Here is a 26,894-nt window from a genome sequence, read left to right on the forward strand (position 1 = left end):
TACATGGAAGATTTGTTTTGAAATGGAGAACCACCTCTGTCTGTACAATATGAGTCAGCTTTGTTATGTTATGTTCTTATGGAGCTGCTGTCAGACACACTGTAGCAGATTACAGCCCAGGGCTTATTTGCTGTCACAACAACTCCCTTGTACTGTCTGTTTGCGTTTCAGATCTCAGCGCAGGGACATCTTCCCCAATATCAAAAGGGTAATTGACTTGGCCTGTAATCTTCTCAATGGGCAGGAAGGAAGTGTAAATAAACATTGAGAAAGCGGAGTCTATAGACATGGCCCACTGTCCTTGGGCTGTACTTTGACGTGGATCCATTAGAAACCCTATCTCTCTGTGTTTCTGATGTTTCCCCATCGCTCGATATTCCATATTCCGGCCAGGGCAAGCAATACGATACAATCTGCTCTGCTAGGAATGGGCAATAGATAGTATTTTTAGATCTTACTCTGAAAGGTAGTAACCTTCTCTTGAAGTCCCATCCCCTACACCCTTCCCCTCCATTCAATGCATTGCCTTCCAGCTTCAATTTATATTTGGTATACTGTTTATATAGCCTATATACCACCTACTTAATCATCACTTTGACCACAGGAGGTTGGTGACACTTTAATTGGGGAGAGCGGGCTCATGGGAATGGCTGGAGCGGAATTGGTGAAATGGTATTAAACACATCAAACACATGGTTTCCAGGTGTTTGGTGACATTCCATTCGCTCCCTTCCAGCCATTCTCCCCTCAGCAGCCACCTGGGAATTTGACGTCAATAAAATCTATGGAAATGTTACCAGAGCGCAGGAAAAAATCATAGTTCAACTCAAATACATGTCAGAGTAATGCAAAATAAGATGGCTGATAGCTTCTCATGCTGCCCTGACTATTTAAAGGAGACACAGGTGCTGTATAGGTCATTGGTAATACACAAGGAATAATAATACCTTAGGGAACAGGCCTTTAGAGTTGTTGACCTACATTGGACGGCATGCTGTGTGACCTCAACACATTCATCTGTGACACTGTTTAACCCTTTGGTGACCTTTGTCCACAGCCCTGTTCAGTTGTTTCCAACAGTGTCGCAGATTGTTTGTTTAGAACGAGAAGGCCCGCACACTGTTAAAGATCCCAATTCACCGCTTCATTGACAACGTTTCGATTCCAAACGGATCTTCGTCAGGTCAAACACACTGAGTGTTCACATCCCAAAATATACACATTTCACCTCACATGACCATTGCGGACCTGACGCATGGTGGGTGCAAAAAACATTTGTATACCTCTAATAATTAAATAATTATCACGCCCTGATCTGTTTCACCTGTCCTTGTGATTGTCTCCAACCACTCCAGGTGTCGCTTATTTTCCCCAGTGTATTTATCCCTGTGTTTCCTGTCTCTCTGTGCCAGTTTGTCTTGTATGTTTCAACCAGCGTTTTTCCCATTCTCCTGTTTTTTGCATTCTCCTTTTTCAAGTCCTCCTGGTTTTGACCCTTGCCTGTTTCTGGACTTTGTACCCGCCTGCCTGACCATTCTGCCTGCCTTGACCACGAGCCTGTCTGCCACTCTGTACCTCCTGGACTCTGACCTGGTTTTGACCTTTTTGCCTGTCCACGACCATTCTCTTGCCTACCCCTTTTGATGAATAAACATTGTAAGACTCCAACCATCTGCCTCCTGTGTCTGCATTTGGGTCTCGCCTTGTGCCTTGATATAACAATGAGATGGGTGCATGTAATGGTTCCAGAAAATAATATATATTTACAAAATGACAAAGTGGGTAACCTGGAAGGCAAGACAAATCAAAGTAAATTAACATTCAGGTAAGAAATGGTCTGATATCAAACTCTTGATTCAGACCTCTTGGAGACATGGTACACGTATGGTGAATCCAATCCAATTCTCTTCTCAATAATATACTATCAGTATATCCGCCTCTCCTAGGAGTCTTAACATGTTCGATGCCAATGTATCTCAAAGAGCTAATGTTGTGACGAGCCTCCATGAAATGTGCAGCCACAGGGTTTCTCTGGTCAAGGGTCCTGATATTACTCCTATGTTCTGCTATCCATGAATTCAGAGCTTGTTTTGTTTTTTCTATATAGCATAGACCCCAAATACACTTGATCAGGTATATCACCATTTTTGTGGAACATGTAATGATGCCCTTAATCTTCATGGCCTTGCCCGTAATAGGGGGATTGAACATTGCATTTGTTCGTGAAGTTACACTGGGTGCATCCGCCACATCTATAGTTACCGTAGATTGTTTGTTTCCCAGGTATTTTCCAATATCCCCCCTGATTGCCTATCCTTACCCTCCAACCCCCCTGGAATGACTTCAGAATGCGAAGAGGGATTCTCTCAGTACACAAAGTCAAATCCTTCATGATTAGACATTCTTCTAGTCTCTAAGATGGATCATCTATGATCTCCCTCTCTGCCCCTCAGGCTGTGGCACACTGTCAGAGTGTGGAACTCTGGATCTCTGGAGCGTTTTACACTAAGACCGCCTTAGGTAGTCTTCATGCTACAGTCAGTTCTCGAGTCCTCAATAGCACGGGATTCCTTGAAAATAGGATTTGCTTTCTCAACATTATCAGACCAACTGATATGGATGAACATGTTTATGCATGTGACCATTCTGTACTGGTGGAAAACACTTGTGAGATGTGGACAAAAGAAACCGAGCAAAGCGTTGGTTAGCTTCTGCACGTCTCCATCCTCTAGGCTACCTCCCAGTTGTGTTAGCAGTGCTTTAGAAACCTAGGCTGAGGCCTATTCTCCTTTTACTGTGTGAGTGACTGGAGAATCTTCCCAGAAGAGGAGGAACATGATCTGCTTCTGGCCACCCCTGTCAGAGCCTGCCTCACTGCCTGCTTAATGCAATTTGCAATCACTGATTCCCAGAACATGTATCGGTTTGTGTGTGCACGTCAACTCACAAGTGTGAAGAATACATACGCTGAACAGATCAATGTTCAGTCGACAGGACATTTTCAGGATATTCTACATGCCGGGACTAAAGACAGAAAAATGGCATTACCTGCACATACTCAGTTATATAACTGACAAGCAGTTCGAAGTAGCACCATGGACAGATTTACTTTCTTGCCACTGTTGGCTAGTCAAATGCAACAGAGCACCACTTGAACTGAAGAAACACACTGACCCTGAGCAGTCAATGTGTACGTGACTACAGTACCCTTTGTTTTCTGAAACGGACATGGTCTGCTGCTTCATATGCAAGTGAGAGTGCTGTTCTCGTAACATCTATTCTCTGGACTTCCAGAGGAGGCTCCCCTCTGACTTCCAGTTTGATCCTCCTGAACATTGGTGATATTCTGAGGGGTTCCGGTTGTGTTTGACTCGGCTGTGAGAGGATATGCCAGATGTGTCCTTGTTGCCAGAACTCTCTATCAGCCTCCTTTGGGGCTGAAACTGGCCTGGGGCTGTTATTCTACCTGCCGAGGGAAGGGCTGTTAAAATACTAGAATGATTTAACAGTAACACAATACTTTTCTGTGGTAATCTATGTGAAGTGAGATTTCCCATGGCTTCACACACAAGAACGCTGTAGACAGTGGAGTCACATGGTCACACTATCTAAACCTCTCCAAGCCAGGCGCCATGGGGGAGAGTGTGTCCGTCCATCACTGCCTGAAGGGGCTGTCTGGGAGGCATTGCTAACCCTTCTGAATCACACTGGAGAGATAAGCAGGACGATCACAGTTTCACCAGCGGCTACCCCTCTCACTGGGGCTGATAACCCCACAGGCTCTTATTCCAAACCCTCCTCCTCCTCCTCTGTGTGTCTGTGACACAGCCCAGCTCTCTCTGTTAGGGTGTGTGGTTTAGGTGACCAAGGAGAGGAAGTAATGTCACCCCACCCCCGTCAGTGTGACTCCATTATCAATGCTGTCTGCTTCCTTTTTCTATGCTCTCACACAGACAGTACTGTGTTGTGGAGTGAGTATGTGAAATACAGCTGACCCCGGGCAGATCGCGACGTTACGGTGTGTGTCGAGCCGAGCCTTCCTCTACAGGGCGGGGCAGTTTAGCGTTTCCGTACTTGAAGAGGGAGGGCTGGTCACATTGGGCACCCGGTATCCAAGCGATAGGGGCAAAAACAGAGAACTTCAAACCAACGGCAGAGCACGAGCCCAGAGGGACAGAGAGGGAGGGAGATACCTAGAATAAAACCAAAGCAAACAACTGAACAGAGAAGGCGAGAAGCAGATCCAACAAGGAGAGATAAGAGAAGGACAGGCAAAACGCTGAGAGGCACATGGTGTGACAATGCCTACAAACTTCACAGTGGTTCCTGTGAAGGATGGCAGGAAGTCCCGGGAGGACGATGATGTAGACGACAACAATGTTTTCAGAGAGGAAGATGAGGATGCCCCCTTCCCAGGTGAGAGAAGGATTTTGGGGGCTTTTGCTCTCCACACGACTCACTCCCTCCACCCTGCAAGGGAGATGAGCACATTACTTCAATGGGCTAGAATATCTGTTGCTAAGTTGCTGCTGAGCATGACTCTGTAGTTGTTTTTTGTCGTATCAGGCGTATACAGTATATTGGATGAACATGGTTGTGTTATCAGATACAGGTATCGGATCACGTATATTGCAAGGTGATGGTTGATAAGGGAAAGGTTGAAGCGCGTTACTTTCTTGACCCTAATAAAGAAGTGGCCAGGTCATTTTAGGGATAGAATTGCTTTGGCTATACATTTGGGCTGAGCTGGGTTTTTGTTAGGTGTCATTTAAGGCTGTGTTTCTGCGGGTTTTGGGAATGAAGTAGATGGAGTCACACCCTTCTGAACCTCTCAACACACTCAAGTGAGAAGTGCTTCCGAAGCCTCTGTTTTCTTGTTTTTGTCACGACTCCCACTTATCCTCTTTTTCTCTCTCGTTCTCGTTGTCTTTCTCTCGCTCTCTGATCCACTTTTGCAGTGCTACGCTACCACACTTCTTCGTCTCATTGTTCCCTTTCCTCAGTCTTTCCACAGTCACGTTTGGCAGAAATAATTAGCCGTAGCATCCAGAGGCATAATAAGACGTAAGTGTCTTTTTGTGCCATTAGCATACTGCTACAAACTACTATGTGTTGCTACTATACAGCTTACCACAGGGATTCCACGTGGTCTTCGGTAGGCTCAGTTGGTAGAGCATGTCAAATGTATGAATGCGTGACTTAAGTCGCTTTGGATAAAAGCGTCTGCTAAATGACATTATTATTATTACAATATATTATGCTGTTCTACTAAATCATCTTTCCCGTGTTCAACACCAGAACCAACTTTTAATTACAAGGAAGGTCATTAAGTTTAACTTCCCACGAGTCTTTACTAACGAACTGCAGAGAGCCCCCATTGTTGTGCCAAACAGTTGTTACTGTTTTACTTTTCCTACTGTTTCACAAGGCGAGGGCCAATCAGGGTCCTCCTCCTAATTTCCATCGCGATGCACAATTACGGCCGCCCACTGTGTGAGATTCTACAGACTGGGAAGAAGAGTGGTGTCCATTATGGTGGGTTATATAAGCTGTCTGGCAGGGGTCTGTCTGTTGGGAAGGGGTTTGGGAACGGGTTTGAAACCCATGCATTGATGTTGTTGACTCTGACTGCGAGAAAGCGAGAGTCAGATAGCAGCCAGTGTTATTGATTGGTCTAGTTGTTGGCTAATGGGTCTGGTTTCTGCTTTGTAGTGCATATATAACACTCACTCCCCTTAATAACAATACTAGACTGGTTAGATCAAGATGAAAAACATGGGGGAATTTGAGACAATCATGACATCTTCAGGTGTTTGTCAGTCTATTGTCTTATCCCAATATTTTGTGCTCACATCCCCACCAGATATTTCGGGAAGGCAAGCAACACCTCTCTGTCTGTCTCTTTCCACCTCTCCCTCATTCTTTAGGAGTATTTCAACTGGAACTGAACACAAAGCTGACATCTGTGTCAAATTATTCCTGAGCTCAACAAAAGGAGAAAAACATTGAATAACAGGGTACAAGTAAACCATTTCAGATGTAGCATGCACTTATGCATTGCATTCAAAGGTTTACGAAGCTAAAGCCATCGTGCTTTTAGCATATTGCACTAGCCAGCCAAACTAAACAGCTGGGCTAGTTCCATTGGCCTTGGCTAGGAAAAGACAGCCCTTTCTATAAACAGGCATCTTTTGTGGTTTGGTTAAAACAGAATTTTGAGCAGAGCTAAATTTAGTTCTCCCCAAATGAGAAGCAGTGCCTTTTCATGTTTGTCCAATTGAGAATTTACATTGACCAAAATAATCTGTGCTGATGGCATGTTTGCTCAGTGGATGTGAAAAACAATGCAGTTGGATGATTGTAACGTTAGGTTGCAGCTAGCTGATGCTTACCATGCTTGTGTATGGCCTTTCTTGACATGGATTGGTTATAACCTACCAGTATGGACACAGTCTCTGTACAGAGCAGGTGACACATTCTGTAATGCAAAAACAGTAGGCACAGTGTTCAATCTGTTGTGTATCTCTGCAGGCATGTGCTTCCTATTTTTCTCAGGTCTGGTATAGCTTAAATCCAGACTACCTCGCCAGACTGTCTGTTGCGGTGGTGTTGTTAACTCTAGCAGTACTCATGCTATGCAGTTGTGCAGTAACCGTTATCGATTGATAAGCATGCAGCGAGAGTCACACTGTCTGTCTAAAGTCCTGTGTAGTACAGTATCCCCGATGTGTATTTTCACCCTGAGAATCTTACAGTAGAAATCGTATGTATAGGTATGACCCATTTCTGTGATCTTCCGGCGCCGACCAAGATGGCCGCCTCGCTTCGCGTTCCTTGGAAAATATGCAGTATTTTGTTTTTTTATGTGTTATTCCTTACATTGGAACCCCAGGTAATCTTAGGTTTCATTACATACAGTCGGGAGGAACTACTGAATATAAGAGCAACGTCAACTCACCATCGTTCCAACCAGGAATATGACTTTCCCGAAACGGATCCAGTGTTTTGCCTTCCACCCAATACAATGGATCTGATCCCAGCCGGCGACCCTATGCGACGCCGTAAAAGGGGCAAACGTAGCGGTCTCCTGGTCAGGCTTCGGAGACGGGCACATCGCGCTCCACTCCCTAGCATACTACTCGCCAATGTCCAGTCTCTTGACAATAAGGTTGATGAAATCCGAGCAAGGGAAACATTCCAGAGAGACATCAGAGATTGTAACGTTCTCTGCTTCACGGAAACATGGCTAACTCAAGAGACGCTAACGGAGTCTGTGCAGCCAGCTGGTTTCTTCACGCATCGCGCCGACAGAAACATACATCTTTCTGGTAAGAAGAGGGGCGGGGGTGTATGCCTTATGATTAACGAGACGTGGTGTGATCATAACAACATACAGGAACTCAAGTCATTCTGTTCACCTGATCTAGAACTCCTCACAATCAAATCTCGACCGCATTATCTACCAAGGGAATTCTCTTTGATTATAATCACAGCCGTATATATCCCCCCCAAGCAGACACATCGATGGCCCTGAACGAACTTTATCTGACTCTGGAAACTGGAAACCACACACCCTGAGGCTGCATTCATCGTAGCTGGGGATTTTAACAAGGCCAATCTGAAAACAAAACTCCCTAAATTCTATCAGCATATCGATTGTGCTACCAAGGCTGGTAAAACCTTGGATCATTGTTATACTAACTTCCGCGACGCATATAAGGCCCTCCCCCGCCCTCCTTTCGGAAAAGCTGACCACGACTCCATTTTGTTGCTTCCAGCCTACAAACAGAAACTAAAACAGCAAGCTCCCGCGCTCAGGTCTGTTCAACGCTGGTCCGACCAATCTGATTCCACGCTTCAAGACTGCTTCGATCACGTGGATTGGAATATGTTCCGCATTGCGCCCAACAACAACATTGACGAATATGCCGATTCGGTGAGCGAGTTCATTAGAAAGTGCATTGACGATGTCGTACCGACAGCAACGATTAAAACATTCCCAAACCAGAAACCGTGGATTGATGGCAGCATTCGCGTGAAACAAAGCGCGAACCACTGCATTTAACCAGGGCAAGGTGACCGGAAACATGACCGAATACAAACAATGTAGCTATTCTCTCCACAAGGCAATCAAACTAGCTAAGTCCCAGTACAGAGACAAAATAGAGTCGCAATTTAACAGCTCAGACACAAGAGGTATGTGGCAGGGTCTACAGTCAATCACGGATTACAAAAAGAAAACCAGCCCCGTCGCGGACCAGGATGTCTTGCTCCCAGACAGGCTTAATAACTTTTTTGCTCGCTTTGAGGACAATACAGTGCCACTGACACGGTCCGCTACCAAAACCTGCGGGCTCTCCTTCACTGCAGCCGAGGTGAGTAAAACATTTAAACGTGTTAACCCTCGCAAGGCTGCAGGCCCAGACTGGATTCCCAGCCGCGTCCTCAGAGCATGCGGAGACCAGCTGGCTGGTGTGTTTACGGACATATTCAATCAATCCTTATCCCAGTCTGCTGTTCCCACATGCTTCAAGAGGGAAACCATTGTTCCTGTTCCCAAGAAAGCTAAGGTAACTGAGCTAAACGACTACTGCCCCGTAGCACTCACTTCCGTCATCATGAAGTGCTTTGAGAGACTAGTCAAGGACGATATCACCTCCACCCTACCTGACACCCTAGACCCACTCCAATTTGCTTACCGACCCAATAGGTCCACAGACGACGCAATCGCAACCACACTGCCCTAACCCATCTGGACAAGAGGAATACCTATGTGAGAATGCTGTTCATCGACTACAGCTCAGCATTTAACGCCATAGTACCCTCAACTCGTCATCAAGCTCGAGACCCTGGGTCTCGACCCCGCCCTGTGCAACTGGGTCCTGGACTTCCTGACGGGCCGCCCCCAGGTGGTGAGGGTAGGTAACAACATCTCCACCCCGCTGATCCTCAACACCGGGGCCCCACAAGGGTGCGTTCTGAGCCCTCTCCTGTACTCCCTGTTCACCCACGACTGAGTGGCCATGCACGCCTCCAACTCAATCATCAAGTTTGCGGATGACACTACAGTGGTAGGCTTGATTACCAACAACGATGAGACGGCCTACAGGGAGGAGGTGAGGGCCCTCGGAGTGTGGTGTCAGGAAAATAACCTATCCCTCAACGTCAACAAAACAAAGGAGATGATTGTGGACTTCAGGAAACAGCAGAGGGAGCACCCCCCTATCCACATCGACGGGTCAGTAGTGGAGAAGGTGGAAAGTTTTAAGTTCCTCGGTGTACACATCACGGACAAACTGAATTTGTCCACCCACACAGACAGCGTTGTGAAGAAGGCGCAGCAGCGCCTCTTCAACCTCAGGAGGCTGAAGAAATTCGGCTTGTCACCAAAAGCACTCGCAAACTTCTACAGATGCACAATCGAGAGCATCCTGTCGGGCTGTATCACCGCCTGGTACGGCAACTGCTCCGCCCACAACCGTAAGGCTCTCCAGAGGGTAGTGAGGTCTGCACAACGCATCACCCTCCAGGACTACCTGCCCTCCAGGACACCTACACCACCCGATGTCACAGGAAGGCCATGAAGATCATCAAGGACAACAACCACCCAAGCCACTGCCTGTTCACCCCGCTACCATCCAGAAGGCGAGGTCAGTACAGGTGCATCAAAGCAGGGACCGAGAGACTGAAAAACAGCTTCTATCTCAAGGCCATCAGACTGTTAAACAGCCACCACTAACATTTAGCGGCCGCTGCCAACATACTGACTCAACTCCAGCCACTTTAATAATGGGAATTGATGGAAATTATGTAAAAATGTACCACTAGCCACTTTAAACAACGCCACTTAATATAATGTTTACATACCCTACATTACTCATCTCATATGTATATGTATATACTGTACTCTATATCATCTACTGCATCTTGCCATCTTTATGTGATACATGTATCACTAGCCACTTTAAACTATGCCACTTTACGTTTACATACCCTACATTACTCATCTCATATGTATAGACTGTACACTATATCATCTACTGCATCTTGCCTATGCCGTTCTGTACCATCACTCATTCATATATCTTTATGTACATATTCTTTATCCCTTTACACTTGTGTGTATAAGGTAGTAGTTGTGGAATTGTTAGGTTAGATTACTTGTTGGTTATTACTGCATTGTCGGAACTAGAAGCACAAGCATTTCGCTACACTCACATTAACATCTGCTAACCATGTGTATGTGACAAATAAAATTTGATTTGATGTAACTGCCAAAATAAAGGAAACACCAACATAGTGTCTTAATAGGGAATTGGGCCACCACGAGCCAGAACAGTTTCATTGCACCTTGACATAGATTCTACAAGTGTCTGGAACTCTATTGGAGGGATGCGACACCATTCTTCCTACTATTTGGTGTTTTGTTGATGGTGGAAAATGCTGTCTCAGGCGCCGCTCCAGAATCTCCCATAAGTGTTCAATTGGGTTGAAATCTGGTGACAGACAGCCATGGTATATGGTTTACATCGTTTTCATGCTCATCAAACCATTCAGTAACCACTCGTGCTCTGTGGATGGGGGCATTGTCATCCTATGGGGGCATAGCCATGGTAGACAAAATAATGGCCTGCCCAGTATTTTTATACTTGACCGTAAGCATAATGGGTTGTTAATTGATTAACTCAGGAACCATACCTCTGTGTGAAAGCACCTGCCTTCAATATAGTTTGTATCCTATAATGTCCGTTGCTATATCAACGGTGTGATGACCTAATGCATCGACATTTGGATGATCATTACGGCCCAAATGACGTTCTTTTCATCCCCGCTATGTTAAACAAAGCTGATTTCCGTGATCATTCTTCTGTTTAGGTGATATGATAACATTACTTCAACCCCTTTTTGGTGCCTTGTTAACCTTTCAACAACATGAAATCAATGTCTTCAACATTGGAGGGAGAGGAGAGAGTTAAAGAATAAGGAGAGAGAGAAGAGGCAGAATCAAGAGACGGGTGCGGCGGATAGTTCTTACTGTCACATGTCCTTGACAGGCAGCCAGTCTTAGTCAGGGGTGGTGGGATGGAAAAGCAAACAAAAAGGATACTTAATGTTCAATAACATGGGCCTGGTTTAGTTGGAAGCCCTCTCACCACGTCAAGGTGGTGACAGAAGTTTTATTTTTTTACCCAGTTTAATTACGGCCTTTAACCCCCCAATTATGGCCTTTAATCTTTAGTGTTTGACCTGATGGGGCATGGATAGGTGTAGCAATATGGTGATGACTCAACCCTGCTGTGGAATGGGCTCTGGGCCATATTACATACACAAATCTAGAACCTCCAGATATGCAACCACTAACTAGAAACCAATGTCCAATTCCATACCAACCCTGGCCTGAAGTTCGATTTGGAATTGGGCACAAAAGATTAATGGCTAGGGAGAAGGGGTTTTAAGGACCAGTAAGGAACTGGGCAGCTGAACAGTCAATTTCAGTCAATTAAAAATGTAATTTGCATTGAATACATTTAGTATGCAAATGTATACATTTACAGCCAATTCGAGCAAGTTTCAAAATTTTACCAGCAAACTAATGGAAAAATATACAAATATTTACATGCTTGTAAACATTACTTGCAATACAAAACAGATACATGTGCTATATACAGTTGAAGTCGGAAGTTTACATGCACTTAGGTTGGAGTCATTAAAACTTGTTTTTCAACCGCTCCACGATTTTCTTGTTAACAAACTATAGTTTTGGCAAGTCGGTTAGGACATCTACTTTGTGCATGACACAAGTAATTTTTCCAACAATTGTTTACAGACAGATTATTTCACTAAATTGACTGTGTCTTTAAACAGCTTGGAAAATTCCAGAAAATGTCATGGCTTTAGAAGCTTCTGATAGGCTAATTGACATAATTTGAGTCAATTGGAGGTGTACCTGTGGATGTATTTCAAGGCCTACCTTCAAACCCAGTGCCTCTTTGTTTGACATCATGGGAAAATCAAAAGAAATCAGACAATACCTCAGAAAACAAATGATAGACCTCCACAAGTCTAGTTCATCATTGGGAGCAATTTCCAAATGCCTGAAGGCACCACGTTCATCTGCACAAACAATAGTACGCAAGTATAAACACCATGGGACCGTGCAGCCGTCATACTGCTCAGGAAGGAGAAGTGTTCTGTCTCCTAGAGATGAACGTACTTTGGTGCGAAAAGTGCAAATCAATCCCAGAACAGCAGCAAAGGACCTTGTGAAGATGCTGGAGGAAACCGGTACAAAGGTATCTATATCTACAGTTATACGAGTCCTATATCGACATAACCTGAAAGACCGCTCGGCAAGGAAGAAGCCACTGCTCCAAAACCGCCATAAAACCATACTACGGTTTGCAACTGTAAATGGGGACAAAGATCATACTATTTGGAGAAATGTCCTCTGGTCTGATGAAACAAAAATAGAACTGTTTGGCATAATGACCATTGTAATGTTAGGAGGGAAAAGGGGGAAGCTTGGAAGCCGAAGAACACTATCCTAACCGTGACGCACTTGGGTGGCAGCATCATGTTTTGGGGGTGCTTTGCTGCAGGAGGGACTGGACTGGTGCACTTCACAAAATAGATGGCATCATGAGGAAGGGAAATTATGTGGATATATTGAAGCAACATCTCAAGACATCAGTCAGGAAGTTAAAGCTTGGTCGCAAATGGGCCTTCTAAATGGACAATGACACCAAGCATACTTCCAAAGTTGTGGCAAAATGGCTTAAGGACAACAAAGTCAAGGTATTGGAGTGGCCATCACAAAGCCCTGACCTCAATCCCATAGAGAATTTGTGGGCAGAACTGAAAAAGCGTGTGCGAGCAAGGAGGCCTACAAAGCCGACTCAGTTACACCAGCTCTGTCAGGAGGAATGGGCCAAAGTTCACCTAACTTATTGTGGGAAGCTTGTGGAAGGCTACCCGAGTTTGACCCAAGTTAAACAATTTTAAAGGGAATGCTAACAAATACTAATTGAGTGTATGTATACTTCTGACCCACTGGGAATGTGATAAAAAATAAAAGCTGAAATAAATCCTTCTCTCAACTATTTTTTCTGACATTTCACATTCTTAAAATAAAGTGGTGATCCTAACTGACCTAAGACAAGGACTTTTTACTAGGATAAAATGTCAGGAATTGTGAAACACTCAGTTTATTTGGCTACGGTGTATGTAAACTTCCAACTTAAACTGTACTTACCTACCAACTTCACATACAATGTAATGTAGTAAAATACCTACCGTCTTGAGGTGGGGAGCCAACCAAGCAGTGACAACAAGGGTGGGGAAAGCATCAGACAAAACAGTGACGGACGATGGACAGACAAATTCACGCACGTTGACGAAATGAGACAAACAAGACACATGAAAATGGCATCTCCTGCACCGGGTCTCTTCCTTACCTTCTCTCACCTATTTTTGGCAGAAGCAGTGGATGCTGACCTCTGTGTAGGGTGAAGACACCTTGGGAGGCCTGGACCCAGGATGGGGACTGAAATTGGAACTGGGAAATGGTGCCAGGCGCCCAGCCTGAAAACAGAAAGTATATTTTCTCATGGATTTCTGATGGTATCGTGCCATGGATGGTTCCTGCAATAACAAACAGCCCACAATCTGTGCCCACTTTCTGCTGCTGGACAGCCAACCACTCCAGTCACAGAGGTCCCTGGAAAAGTTAAGAGAGAGGTGAGTTGTGAGAGAAACTCTGGGGTGGTGTCATGACCACTGGAGTCATACACCTTAACAGTACCTTCCTGGCAGCGGAGGTTACTTACCGTGACCCAGTGGTTAGCCTTGAGATTGACTATCTGAGCAAACCCCTGGGCCAGTGTTGGTACTGCTGACAGCATGGCGATGCCTCCCACCGGGAGGAAGCCTCCTACTTCTGGATGCTGCTCCTGCAAAAGAGCTTGAGCATGATCAATTGTCTAACCAGGAGTGTGATGGAAGAACAACCTCCCGAAGGTCCTCCATCCGGCCACAGAGCGCAGCTGGCCTTACCTGCTCCTGTTGGACACTAGTGATGAGAACCTCACTAGTGTCTTCTAGTCCAGGGCCTGGACTTACCTGCCCCTGTTCCTCCAGTCTGACACAAGCCACCTGTGAGAACATTTGATGGATTAGTGAAGTGTTATGAAGGGGAGATATGTACTTTTCAACAGTTTTTGAAAGTGTAGCCTACCTTAAGCTCGTCCCCTTCTGACACAGAGAATCAGACTGATCCGAACTCACTGGATCTGATGGATGGGATACCTCCTGGGTGGCTCGGACAGTCGATGGTAGAGTTGTTGAAATACTAAAGTTTAAGTAAATTTGCGCTGCTGACTTTCATGTATCTCTCTCTCCAAATCTTGCTGTCTTTCACTCTCTTCCCACCTCTCTCTCTCTCCCTGTCAGTTTCTTTCTCGCTTTCCTCTCTCTCTCTGTATGGGTCTCTCTCTGTCTAGCGAAGACACCTAGTTAAGGGCAGTTTGATTTACCATAATTGCTTCCACCTATCCATTTGATTGATCAGGGTTAACTTCTAGCTAGATACCTTAATATGACAGACGTATAGCTAGCAACATGTAGATGACCAACTAGCTAGATGAATATTTTTCATTAAATGGTTGTACTTAACTCCTTCCAGATATCTAATAGAAATGAACTGCTTAACGTTACCCGGAATTGTGAATTTCCCTGCCTCCCTACGAATGTTGCGCCTCTTGTCGAGATCAGTGATGCCTTCATAGTACTTTGCCCGGTTGGAAAGATAAAATAAAATCTCCTCGAGGGATGCCATTAAAGTGCAAGCTACATACAAACAGAAAGCTACAATAACAGTTAGCTAGCTATATAACGTTAGCTAAATCAAACTGTCTGGCCAGACAATCTAGCTAACTAGGCAGGCTGAGGTAAGTAGCCAGCAATGTCAATATAAAATCTATCTAAAAACAGCTTAAATAATTTATTCCTATTTAACAATATTTTTTCTGAAGCAGCAGGGAGTCAGCAGGTTGCCACTGTCAAAAACACCATCTCACGTAATAATTTTGTGCTGACTGAGCGAGCGTTTGTGGTGAACTAGAACTGCCCGCGTACTCCTTCCTTCGTGACCTCTACGAGGTCAAATAGAGCTAAGCAACCAGCATAGCAACAAACGCTGTGGTTCATTACCCAATCTGGTAATTATTTTTCTAGTTTTATCAACAGCCCTAGCAGCAGAAGCTAGAACACATCGAATCCCGTTGTGACGCAGGTGGGGGGGCACTTTTTGTCAGGGGGACTTTATTTGGCATGACAGACCCAGTGGTGTTAGAACAAGTGATTGGTGTGTTTTCTATGAACAAACACACCGATACGAGGTGTTCCTGTTAGTGCCTTCCCTCGCCTGAGGATTGCGTAATCTAATGTGTTCATTGGGATTGTTTGCAGTTGGAGGGAGGAGACAGGGAGGGAGTCACATGTCACAAAAAGAGCATGGCCTCTTACACTTGTTTGCTGTAGGGGAAGTGTGTGTACTGCACAGGAAGCTGGTTGTGTATGCGGTTATGAATGAAGAGTCTCTCTTTGGTATCTCTGTTGTCTGAATAATGGGGGCCCACCCTCAAGCCTTTCCACCTTTCCACACACATAAGCACACCCGCATGCCCACACACAAACACACAGCAACAGGTTACACAACCCCATCCAGATTCACAGAGTAACGTTGTTACAACGTGGCTGCCCATGCTTTCACACTCATTTGATTGACAGGCTCTGTATCACTGTGGTTTGTTTGTAAAAAAACAGATTGTTTGAGAGTCTGGGAAGAGAGAGCTACGGTGGCCTCCTCCAATCACACGTTCTGTTTTTTTTAAACCCTATGAACCCGCCCCACAAAGCCCCTCTTCTGGGTGCTTGACCCTCAATGTGGCACCACTGATAAGCCTCCTGCATGTTTCTCCCCTTCACATTGGCAGACTATTAATTAACACAAGTTGGTTTCCATGCTATATCCTCAGGAAATGGCTCAACACCAACCTGCCCCTGAGTAGAAAATATTCAACAATAGCCTACATTTGATTGAATGAGCATATCTCTTCATGCTTCAACCCTTTGTTATAAGGGCTTACATAGGCTAGCAGATGTCATAAACAGCTAATGACGGCATACGTCAGCTCATAGCAACCGTATGTAATGTCATTATTATGATGACAGAATTATAGGCCTTATAAAAGAGGGTTAAATTACAAAACGGCCATGTAACCTACTTCAAAAACAATCAAATGCACTTCATCCTCCACCGGTGAAAGTGAAAATCAGTGTTTGGACTCAGTCTCTCTCACTCCACTAGTTTCAGACTGGCCCGAGGGTTAGGAGAGAAATGAGATGTGTGTTCGGTACTGTACTAGGCCAGTCTGAAACGAAAAACACTGGGCAGTGTTTTTAGAGTCTTACCTGGGACTGAAGGTGGGAGAGAGCTAGAGAGCCATGTCTGCCTGTTGGTACATAGCTTTTCACCATCTCATTATCTCTCTCTGGCTTTGTCTGTCTTTTTCACTTTTTCTTTCTTTCCTCTCTTTCTCCCTCCCCTATTTCTCTTTCGCTCTCTCCCCTCTCCCCCTCTCACTGTCTCCCTCCTCTTTTTCTTTCGCTCCTTCTCTCTGGAGGCCAGCCCAGCAGCAGGGCGCACGTGAGTTCCACATGCTTCTTCATCAAATTCCCGACATGACACACACACACCACCACTCTTCTGCTTTCTCTGTCCTCCCTCTGTGCTCTTCTGTTTAGGTTCCTAGGTGTGACTATAGTCACTACTGGTGCTGGTTTATTTCTCCTCTGACATTGACTCCACTCAGCGCCTGTGGATGGCTTTAACTGCATTTTACTGTGGACAGTACAGACCCCACGCACTGCCAATCTTACTCTCCCACCACTAAGGGGCTTCGATCGACACTGTTGACATTCTTCTGTTGTTCATTCTCACTAGATAATTTTGAGTTGGGAAAACAAGACAACCGGAAGTGTTATGGGGCATTAGGTAGTAGGTTTTACATCCGTTATGCCCACTAATGAGATCCACTGACTGTGGATAATGCAACCAAATGAAGTGGAAACTGTAGTTCTCTTGTTTGTTGCCTTAGTTTAACAAGTTCAAATCTATTAGAGAGGAACATCCACTAGTTCTCCTGAGTCCTGGTAAATTTGCTGATTCACTCCGTCCATTGCGTCAGTTATTAAAGTGGTCAGCCCGCAGCTTGTTTTCCTACGTTTATGGTTTGGCTGCTGTGACAACCATGGGTTCTGGAATTTAGAAGGGGAAACTGGAAAACACCTGGTTCCTACTTGAGCCGATCAAATCCCTGTGCATTGCTTTGCCAAATTACCGTTAGGAAGTGTACATTGCATTGGTGCTTATTGAGAGGGCAATCTTGGCCAAAGAGTAGCCTATTGTTTTGGTGCAATCGTGCTTTTCATCACGATCACACAAAGGACGCTCTCTTGATAAGAAGTGTGTGTGTGTGTGTGTGTGTGTGTGCTTGCGTGCACCAGGGCCACGTTCAGTTGCAAAACATTCTTGAACGTTGCAGATAAAAATGTCATGAATAGAGCCAACCGTATTCCTTATTCAACAGTCCATTTCTATCTGAATGTTCCAAAACGTTGCGTCCCGCTGAACGTGCCCCAGTACCTGAAGCATCTCCGACCTACCTAACAGTGACACCCTCTGGAGAAGCCTGGACTTTTCTCCATCCCGTCCATCTCTCCATTAACCCTTGTGTTTTAGAATCTATTGAGAATGAGTGGCGTACTGTGACTTTTGTGTAAACTTCTTCCTTCCCACTCTCAGGAGTTAATGACAAGATGTTCTGAAAATCTTTAAATAAAGTATTGAAAAAATTTGATTTTTTTTTATTTTTTATCATGTGATGAGTGTGACTTCACTAGTTTAAGGAACTAAACTTCTTCCCACAAACGCAATGGCAAATTTCACAACCATTTTATTTCATTGCTGTCTTATTTCTCTAAACACAGCCATGACTTTATTTAGGCCTTTTGTTTGTTGAAGAATTTATCGTTTAACAGTTGTTATTGATGGAATATTTTATTCCTGAATGTGTGTGAATGAAAGAACGTCTCTTGTGGTATTAATAAAACAATCACTTTTTCACTGAACAAATTAATATAAAAGGTATACAATTTCATGCAATTTATATTAGTAAATTAGATCATAACTATTATGGTAGAATTGTATTTCATTAGAGGCCACAAAACAAGTTAATCAATGCCAAGCCAGTACGTGAACACTTCTCTTAGAGGAAACCATAGCAACATTGTGTTCCATCCGTGAGTTGAACAAAAGCATCAGACGTTTTTAATTTAGACTGAACACTTTCAACAGACCCTACATCCTCTTCGGATCAACCCTCACTTTGTCAAAGAGCAGAGTGGTTATTGGTTTGTTTGGCCTTAGTAATGGTCCGCTCATCTCTGCTCACATAACGCTGGCCTGACGCATCTCTCTCTCTGACAGAGAGGAAAGAAGACAGACTAACTAAATGGCCCTGAGACAACCTACTGCCCTGAAATACTTGTAGCAATTGCCTAGGATCCATTCAGTTGCATCTCTTATGTAACATTACAAGGAGGAGCGCCATGTAACATTACAAGGAGGAGCGCCATGTAACATTACAAGGAGGAGCGCCATGTAACATTACAAGGAGGAGCGCCATGTAACATTACAAGGAGGAGCGCCATGTAACATTACAAGGAGGAGCGCCATGTAACATTACAAGGAGGAGCGCCATGTAACATTACAAGGAGGAGCGCCATGTAACATTACAAGGAGGAGTGCCATGTAACATTACAAGGAGGAGCGCCATGTAACATTACAAACAAGAGTTTTGGGATGCTATACGCTAGTAGATATATTAGGCTATGTACCTTATTTATAGTAGATGCTGCTTGCATTATGATGTATGTGTGAGTAATTGATGTCAGTCGGTTTAAGCATCATTGAGCCTCCAGCTCCTCGCCCCCAGCTGACCCACCCTCTCTCTGTCCTTCCGTCCCTTCTCGCTCACTCACTCGCTCAGTCACTGTTACGTAATGGACAACAGTGATTTACCTGATAGTCTTAAAAGCTTACAGCCTCACAGAGTACAACAGACCTGACAGAGCCTCGGTAAGCCAAGCTCCCTCTACTCACCAAAGCATCCCTATTTTTTACATTTATTTCACTTTTGGTGACCGCACTGTATCTCTCTTTCACCTCATTATATATGAACACTACGCAGCACAGCCTTTACTTTAGGTTGACACTCAAACTATTTTGCTTCAATGACAAAGTGTAGGTAGTTCATCCAAGGCCATTTCAGAGGCCCAGTGACTGGATGGCAAAGCCAGGTCGTTCTAGTACTACTGTTTAGTTTCTGACCAGTGACCACCATAGGCCATTGCCTGTCCCTACCAGAGCACAGAGTTCAGTGGTGTGTTTTATTAAAAGAACAGGATTTGGCTAATCTGGTTAAGTGATTTTACTGTCTAGTTCACATGGTTTTAGAGAGGTGATTAATGAGCAGTGGACTTGGGCATTACAGTTCTCTCTCTCTCTGCCTGGTTACAGGTACAACGCTTGGAAAACCAGTCCACCATGTTGGCATCTGTTTGAATTCTAAATCTCAAACCTGATTGGTAAACTCTTCCTTGGACTACTTAGGCTATGGGCTGTTCCGTCACTCTCATTGACAGCCCTTTTGCTTGAAAAGTCTTGTAAAAAAGACCTTTAGAATATGCAACTGTTTCTCATGGGAAAATTATAGGAAAAGACGTTTACCAGACCATGTCCTCTTGCTACAGCTAATACTATTGGATTGGGTTCTATTGTTTTGTAAAGAAGTCTGTTGCAATACATCGACTGATTTAGAGATGATTTATCGTATCGTTGTCTTGTTGTTTTACTGTGTGGTTGTTTTGACCACAGTGATCTAAGGTTGGGATTAGGCTCACCTCACTAAGTCCCAGTAGTGAGGTTACAGCTCAACTGTCCACCTCCGACACCTACAGTACCATGTGACTAACGAGGAGGAGCAAAGTTGTCATATGTCAAACCCTACTAGAACTTGCATTGATCAGCTTTAGCAGGCACCGGCACCCTAGCGCAGACACCATAAACTAGGCGTCATCCCCTGCTATACTCCAAACATCCAACTGCAAAGTCAACTGAAAGTCCGACGACAGTTAAACTCATGTTCTCAAACCCAATTCTCCACTGTTAACTCACTTTATTCTTGCGATAAGTGCCCTTGTTTTATCAACCGTGCTTGATGCAAAATATTCAGTCATTGATTGCACTCTCGCTTTTGCTTTTTGTAATGAATCTTTTGTAATGAATCTGACATGTCATGGACCAGAGGCACTTGCTTAGCCATGCACGGGGCTTTCCTACAAAGGTCTCCGTTTTGTTTCAAGGCAGGCCGATCATGGATAATGTCCCTTGTGGGCATTTTGGACAGAATGTGTGTTACCATGTAGGCAATTGCGTTTGTGTTCTGAGGATGTGAGTGTCTACTGTCTGCTTGCAGGATGTGTGTGGTAATGTAAACCCTTGTTTCTGCTCTGAAGAAGAGCCACATTCACTCTGTTCAGAGGCTTGGAATATAATGGAGCGCTAGCTGTTCATGGGTAGAGGAGCAGCTGCACATCTCTCCCTCCCTCCTCCTACTTGTCTCTCTCTCACTCATCCTCCTACTCTCACTTTCTCCCTCTTCCTGCCTTCCTCTGGCCCTCTTTCACTGCTCCTCCCCTCTGAGTGTGTGTGTGTGAGAGAGAGAGAGAGTGTGTGAGGCGGTGATGATCAGGAGCGTGGTGGGGGCTGGGATGCGTGGCTGCTGCCATCTCTGTTGGCAAGTGTCACACACACACACACACACATATATATATATATATATACACACACACACACACACACACACACACACTGAGCTGGTCCTCACTCACAGAGCGCTCAGCGACGTAGCTTCTCTACCCTAGCCACACAGCTCCTGGCCTCTCCTCTATCACCTGGGACCCCCGTAACAGCAGCAGCACTACAGGGACGTCTCCCCCCTTCAGCCCCTCTCCACTCCAGCATGGAGCAAGGGGAAGGCTCGCAGTCGCGACGGAGGGGTAAGTGCCTGGGCGACTCTCACCTGGAGGATTTTTTTGAACCCTCTAGAGTCAGACTTCTATCTTGCTACGCTGGACTTTCTTACCCCCCTAGATGCAGGCTGCTACCTAGTTATGGGCTGCAAAGGCTGCTGTACTAACCTACTGATTGGCTATTGACAGAGCGTTCTATGGTGTTCTATAGGTTTTCTGTAGTTGTCGGCTTTCTGTTTTGTTTTGTGTGCATTTCTCTTGTAGAAGGTTTTACATTTTAGTCATTTAGCAGATGCTCTTATCCAGAGTGACTTATAGTAGTGAGTGCATACATTTTTCCAAACTTGGTATTTTAAGTGGATTTATTTATCTGGGATGACATTTGGTGTCTTTACTGGGCTTGAGTTGGTGTAAGGCGAGGTAAAGGGATTGAAGGGAATACTTTCTGACTCTCTCTCTCTCTCTCGTACCGTGAACCTTAGGCAAACTAAAATTGGGAGCGCTAGGAAGCTTACTGTACAGAGCTTCCACTGAAGGGAGCTTAGCGGTTATAAATAGTGTGTTTGTGTGGCCATTTATTACCATATAGACGGAGACGCTTGGCCTCCCTATTAGTTCACTGCTACCTGAAGCTCAGTCACACAGCACAGGTGCACGGTTTCCCTTTCTTGTCTTCATACCCTCTGTTTGAAGGAAGCAGAAATATCGACTCGTTTTGCAGAGGGATGTTCACCAATATTCCTGGTTTCTGACTTGGAAGTTTTCTTTTGCTGTTGGTCGGTTGCTGTTCCAATTTTCATACTAGCTTAACATAGGACTTAGAATGAGGTAATGCACAGTGTTGGCCATGTTTTGCATTCTAAGTGGCATGCAATTGTGGATATTGGAACGTAGACTTTATAGCAGGGGTATTCAAATCTTGCCTTACGAGGTCCGGAGTAATGCTGTTTTTTTGTGCACCCACCTGGTGTCTCAGGTCTAAATCTTTCCCTGATTAGAGCAGGGATTCCCAAACTTTTTCACTCAGGCCGCCCTTCCAGCACTCAGGCCGCCCTTCCAGCACTCAGGCCGCCCTTCCAGCACTCAGGCCGCCCTTCCAGCACTCAGGCCGCCCTTCCAGCACTCAGGCCCCCTCGGGTGTCTATTTCTATGGGAACAAGCACTGTTCATGACACACTGTTCACATCCCTCATGTAGGCGGAGAGAAAATTTAACAGGTTTTAAGCTTATTTCCTGCAATTCTACACATTTTGTCATGGGGTGCAGAGAATATTGCCGTTTTAAAATAAAATTTTCTTGCAATTCTATACATTTTGCCATGCCTAATGTGTATTCATGTGATATTTGAGTGACTCAAACATTACAACAAAATTTATGGTCTAAAAAAACCTAACTAAAAAACGTTAGCTGACATGAGCTAGTTTATCTGGACATTTCTGACAAATTATAAATAGCTCTCGAAGGTATGCAATGACTGACATGACAAGAGGAAAGCTGATTATGTACTACCCAATTTCAAAATTACACCATGTGTGTTCTACAATTACAGCGTTCAAGAGTAAGTTGAAAGCCGGACTGAGTAAGACTGTCTGCAACCATTTACCTTAGCAATGAACGATGAAATATTCAACATTTTAGGCCAAGATGGTGCTGTAGAGGAGTCTCTATGGAGTCTCACTTCCTGTTGGCAACTCATTGGCTACTCACAACCTTTTTCAACTCAACCAAATTTTTGTGGGACATTGCTTTGTAAAATACAAATTTTCCTTCATAAATTGACTAAAGGAGTCTTGATTCTGGTCTCTTTCTCAGTTCATTAGTGCTGTTTACAGTAGACATTGTTGCCATTGTATGCTTCATTGGAGCACATTGGTTAGGGTTTACACAACTTTCACCAATGGCACAACAGCAAGACTAGTGAGCAACATGTAAGAATGAGTCAACCCAAGAAATATAGACGATTATTTGCAGAACCTGCCCCTTCATTGTCTGACCCTCAGGTCATTGTTTTGAAAAAGATGAATGTGTCCATAACAAACCTGGTTAAATTAATATTAATATATTAATATATATTGTCAACCTTCGTATCAGATATCGGTTGTGCAGCCTCTTGCTCTGATCAAAACATTTGGGAATAGGAAAGTTGTGAGAACTGGAGTTAAAGGGAATATTGGCTACTGCTGTATTCCTGGATAACAATAATTGAGGCTAAATTCATGCAGTGCAAGTTATGCAACTTCTCTGATTGGATGGACTGGGAAGGCATGGATAGTTCTTGCATGTCTGCCTGTGTTGACACCTTGTAAATTGAATTTGAACAGCTAATCCTGTCTCACGATTGCAATTGAACTGTATAAATTCACCTTTGACTTCATTATTCCCATACCATTATTACAGGGAATCAGACAAATTATGCTACCCTCTGCATATTGGCTACTTAGCTTATTCAAGTCTGTCTCAAAATACAAAAAAAAGCTGTTCACCTGACTCGCCTTTCAAAGATATCTAGAAATGCACACGTGTTGTGCTCTTGTAGGAAGCAATCACTCCCCCATTGCTGACTACAAAGGATCTATAACTGGGCTAATAACTAACTAACTAGCAAAGGATATGAACAAATGTACAAATGTGGTCGCTAGCTCTCGCTTTGATCTCAAAACAAGTGCATCTACTCACGACCGCTGATGCTGTAAATACAGTCCAGTTCAAAGTGAATGGCAGATCCATACAATGGTCTATTTGCCTATAAACCTACCACAGCTCTGAGTCGTGCCTGTCAATGTAATAGAATCCTACTCCGATGCGCTCTGCCTGCAACAAAATCTCTTGTTTAGTTAGTTTTGCATACTAAGTTTTGCATAGTTCATTTTGTTTCGGTATGTTGCATTGAAAGTGGCTACTATTGCGTTGATTCGATCACAATTCCCAAAGTAAAGGGGAACATTGATAGTGTTAACTAATGGGGAAAACTCTAGAAAGTTGAGTAAAGTTCAATCTTGTGCTTCTCTGCGCGGGCTGATATTTCTTCTGGGCGACAGTTCCGGGGGAGCTTCAATGGAACATTTGTTGTAGGCCTTCATCCACAGCCTCAGTAAGATGTCTGCTGCAATAACAAGAGTTTTGACTGGGATAGGCCTAACTGTTGGGTCTTTCTCAGTCCCTATATACACACAGTGCTGCAAAGGGTAGGCCCAATGTTAGACTCTTACATTACGATACAGAAGAGACTCAACCACTTAACTGACCACTGCTTGGTTAGCTTGTTTAATGCATGGCCAGGCAAAGCTCTGTGGTAGTTTGACCTTTATACTATGACCTAGATGCATCAATCCATACTATGCAGTCTCCGACCAAGAGAACACAGTGAAAATGGCACCGCATGGGTCCCATATCTTCTATGTGAGCTGAACTGGGTCCGGACATGGCGTGCGAGCATTTGTTGTGCACAGATTTGGAGAAGAATGACGAGAATTCAGGTATTCTTCTAGAGCAGCCAGCCGAAGTTACGCAACATGGGGAGACACACAACATCGCTGCGGAGAATAACAACCGCCAGCCCCATCAATGGACATGGTATACTCTTTCCCGAACCGCACCCTTTCAGACCTCTGTGTGTATGTCTCTCTCTCTCTAGATATCTCCCTCTTGTGTTCTCCGTGGCCTTCTCACCCACTCTGTTCTTTCTCTCTATTGCTCTCTCCAGCTAGTGCTCTGATTTGAAGAGGTAGGCCAGTCCATTGTCTGGGCCGGAGTAGCTGCCTATCTTGAGAAGGGATGAATTGGCACGTTCAACGCCAGCGACGATGTGCCCACATGTCCGGAAACTAGGTCACCAGCTTGGCCTTAGTAGGCTAGCCTATATGAAACTGGACCGTGTCTCCTGGGACTTTTCCAACTGCTCCCTCGACGTCCCTCCCCACTCCCTCCAAAACTCATCCACCTACACACTCACGCATGCTGCACACTCAGACTAATTCACTCCCCCCCCTCCTCCCCACACACACTTTTAGATTCCTACATATTGGTCTTGACGGGAAGAAGGACAAAAAGGGTTGGGAGGTTCTCTTCTGCTGTCCTACCAGTCCAGTCAATTTAAAGGAGGATTTAGGACGGAGTGGCACTTTGTTACTGTCCAAAAGTGGAAGTTGCATCACAAGTTCTCTTTCCATTTCCCATGAAAACCGGAACATCCGGTTGTTGGGGACTGGGCACAGGCTAGTTGGCACATAGACCTATCCTGTGAGTGTCAGGGATAAGTGTCAATTCCTTTGGCATGGTGAGGATGTTTTGATGCTCACTGTGGGATTTGTATCTCATCACCTGCTGTGATGTCTGCTGGGATGTCTCATGATTGACATGATACAGGTTTTCTGCAGAGTCTTTGGGATTGAACGCCAATATATGGCCAATATACCACGGCGAAGGACTGTTCTTGTGTACGACGCAACCCGTAGTGTCTGGATACAGCCCTTAGCCGGGGAATATTGTCCATATACCACAAACACCAGTGGTGCCTTATTGCTATTATAAACTGGTTATCAATGTAATTAGAGCAGTAAAAATACATGTTTTGTCTGAGGATGAGGATCGGTACAATGCGTTAGGTGTTTTATGTTGATTAGATTTCTGAACTTCACCTGAACCTTTTGAAGTTGTTCTTTTAATATGTATTGGTTTATGACATCAGAACACGAATAACAAATGTTCAATTGTCTCTAAGCAAATGATCCCGTGTCGCTCAGTTGGTAAAGATTGGTGCTTGCAACACCAGGGTTGAGGGTTCAATTCCCACTGGGGAACAAGTATGAACTAGTTTGAAATCCACTCACTACTGTAAGTCAATCTGGATAAGATTGGCTGCTAAATTACTAAAATGTTAATTTACGTAATTTTTACTTTAACTTTCCATAGGTCATAGGACCACGTGCTATTGGAGCCATAAATAGTTGCTATAATCCCCCATTGAAAAGCAATCCTGACTTCCAGGATTCTTGCTGGATCACTCCTCCATTGACATCCTTACACTGTGGTTCTCTTACACACGTGGCATGCTGCAAGTAGACAAGTACCACACTAATATTAGACACAGCACACAGGAATTAACCCTCGGTTCAAAGGGGATTTGATGACATTGGGATTTAGCATCATTAAAGCCTGTAGAGTGTACCGTCTGTCAGTGTAAGAGTGTGACATGGAATCGCTTCCTCTTGCCTCGGACGCCGCCACACATTTACTCACATTCCCTATATTTATGTTATCCTTCCCCACACACACGATCAATTTATTTGCCATAATATCTTTGCCCTCTACTCTGCTTTAAAGGCCCCTATCACACAATGACATTCTGACTTTCTTTACAATTACCACAGGGTTTAGGCTGCAAGCTTCTTATTCCCAGCAGCTGGATCAAGCAGCAAAAGTTATACAGATGAAAGCACACAGCAGTCACAGGTCACACTTCACCAGGTCTGAATGAACGAATTTGGTTGACTCACATACTCACATAAATGGGTGTGGAAAGGAGACACTGGCTAATGGGTGTGGAAAGGAAACACTGGCTAATGGGTGTGGAAAGGAGACACTGGCTAATGGGTGTGGAAAGGAGACACTGGCTATTGGGTGTGGAAAGGAGACACTGGCTATTGGGTGTGGAAAGGAGACACTGGCTATTGGGTGTGGAAAGGAGACACTGGCTATTGGGTGTGGAAAGGAGACACTGGCTATTGGGTGTGGAAAGGAGA

At 44.5% G+C, this 26,894-nt stretch overlaps 1 protein-coding gene across 8 annotated transcripts in view; it reads left to right on the forward strand.

The window, feature by feature from the left end:
* Positions 1 to 26,894, forward strand: part of slc12a7b (solute carrier family 12 member 7b) — an 80,746-nt gene that overhangs the window by 11,029 nt on the left and 42,823 nt on the right. The window contains exon 2 of one of the 8 annotated variants that reach the window (XM_055928789.1): positions 4,321 to 4,416. The exons of 4 other annotated variants lie outside the window; for them this stretch is intronic. In XM_055928789.1, the coding sequence (XP_055784764.1) occupies positions 4,321 to 4,416 (96 nt within the window). Of the gene's footprint in view, positions 1 to 3,922; positions 4,417 to 20,971; positions 21,181 to 26,894 lie in introns of those variants that run through there. 3 more of the 8 variants (XM_055928784.1, XM_055928790.1, XM_055928786.1) reach the window with 3 other exon arrangements.

Source organism: Salvelinus fontinalis, chromosome 7, assembly GCF_029448725.1.
Source record: "Salvelinus fontinalis isolate EN_2023a chromosome 7, ASM2944872v1, whole genome shotgun sequence".
Taxonomy (NCBI): Eukaryota; Metazoa; Chordata; class Actinopteri; order Salmoniformes; family Salmonidae; genus Salvelinus; species Salvelinus fontinalis.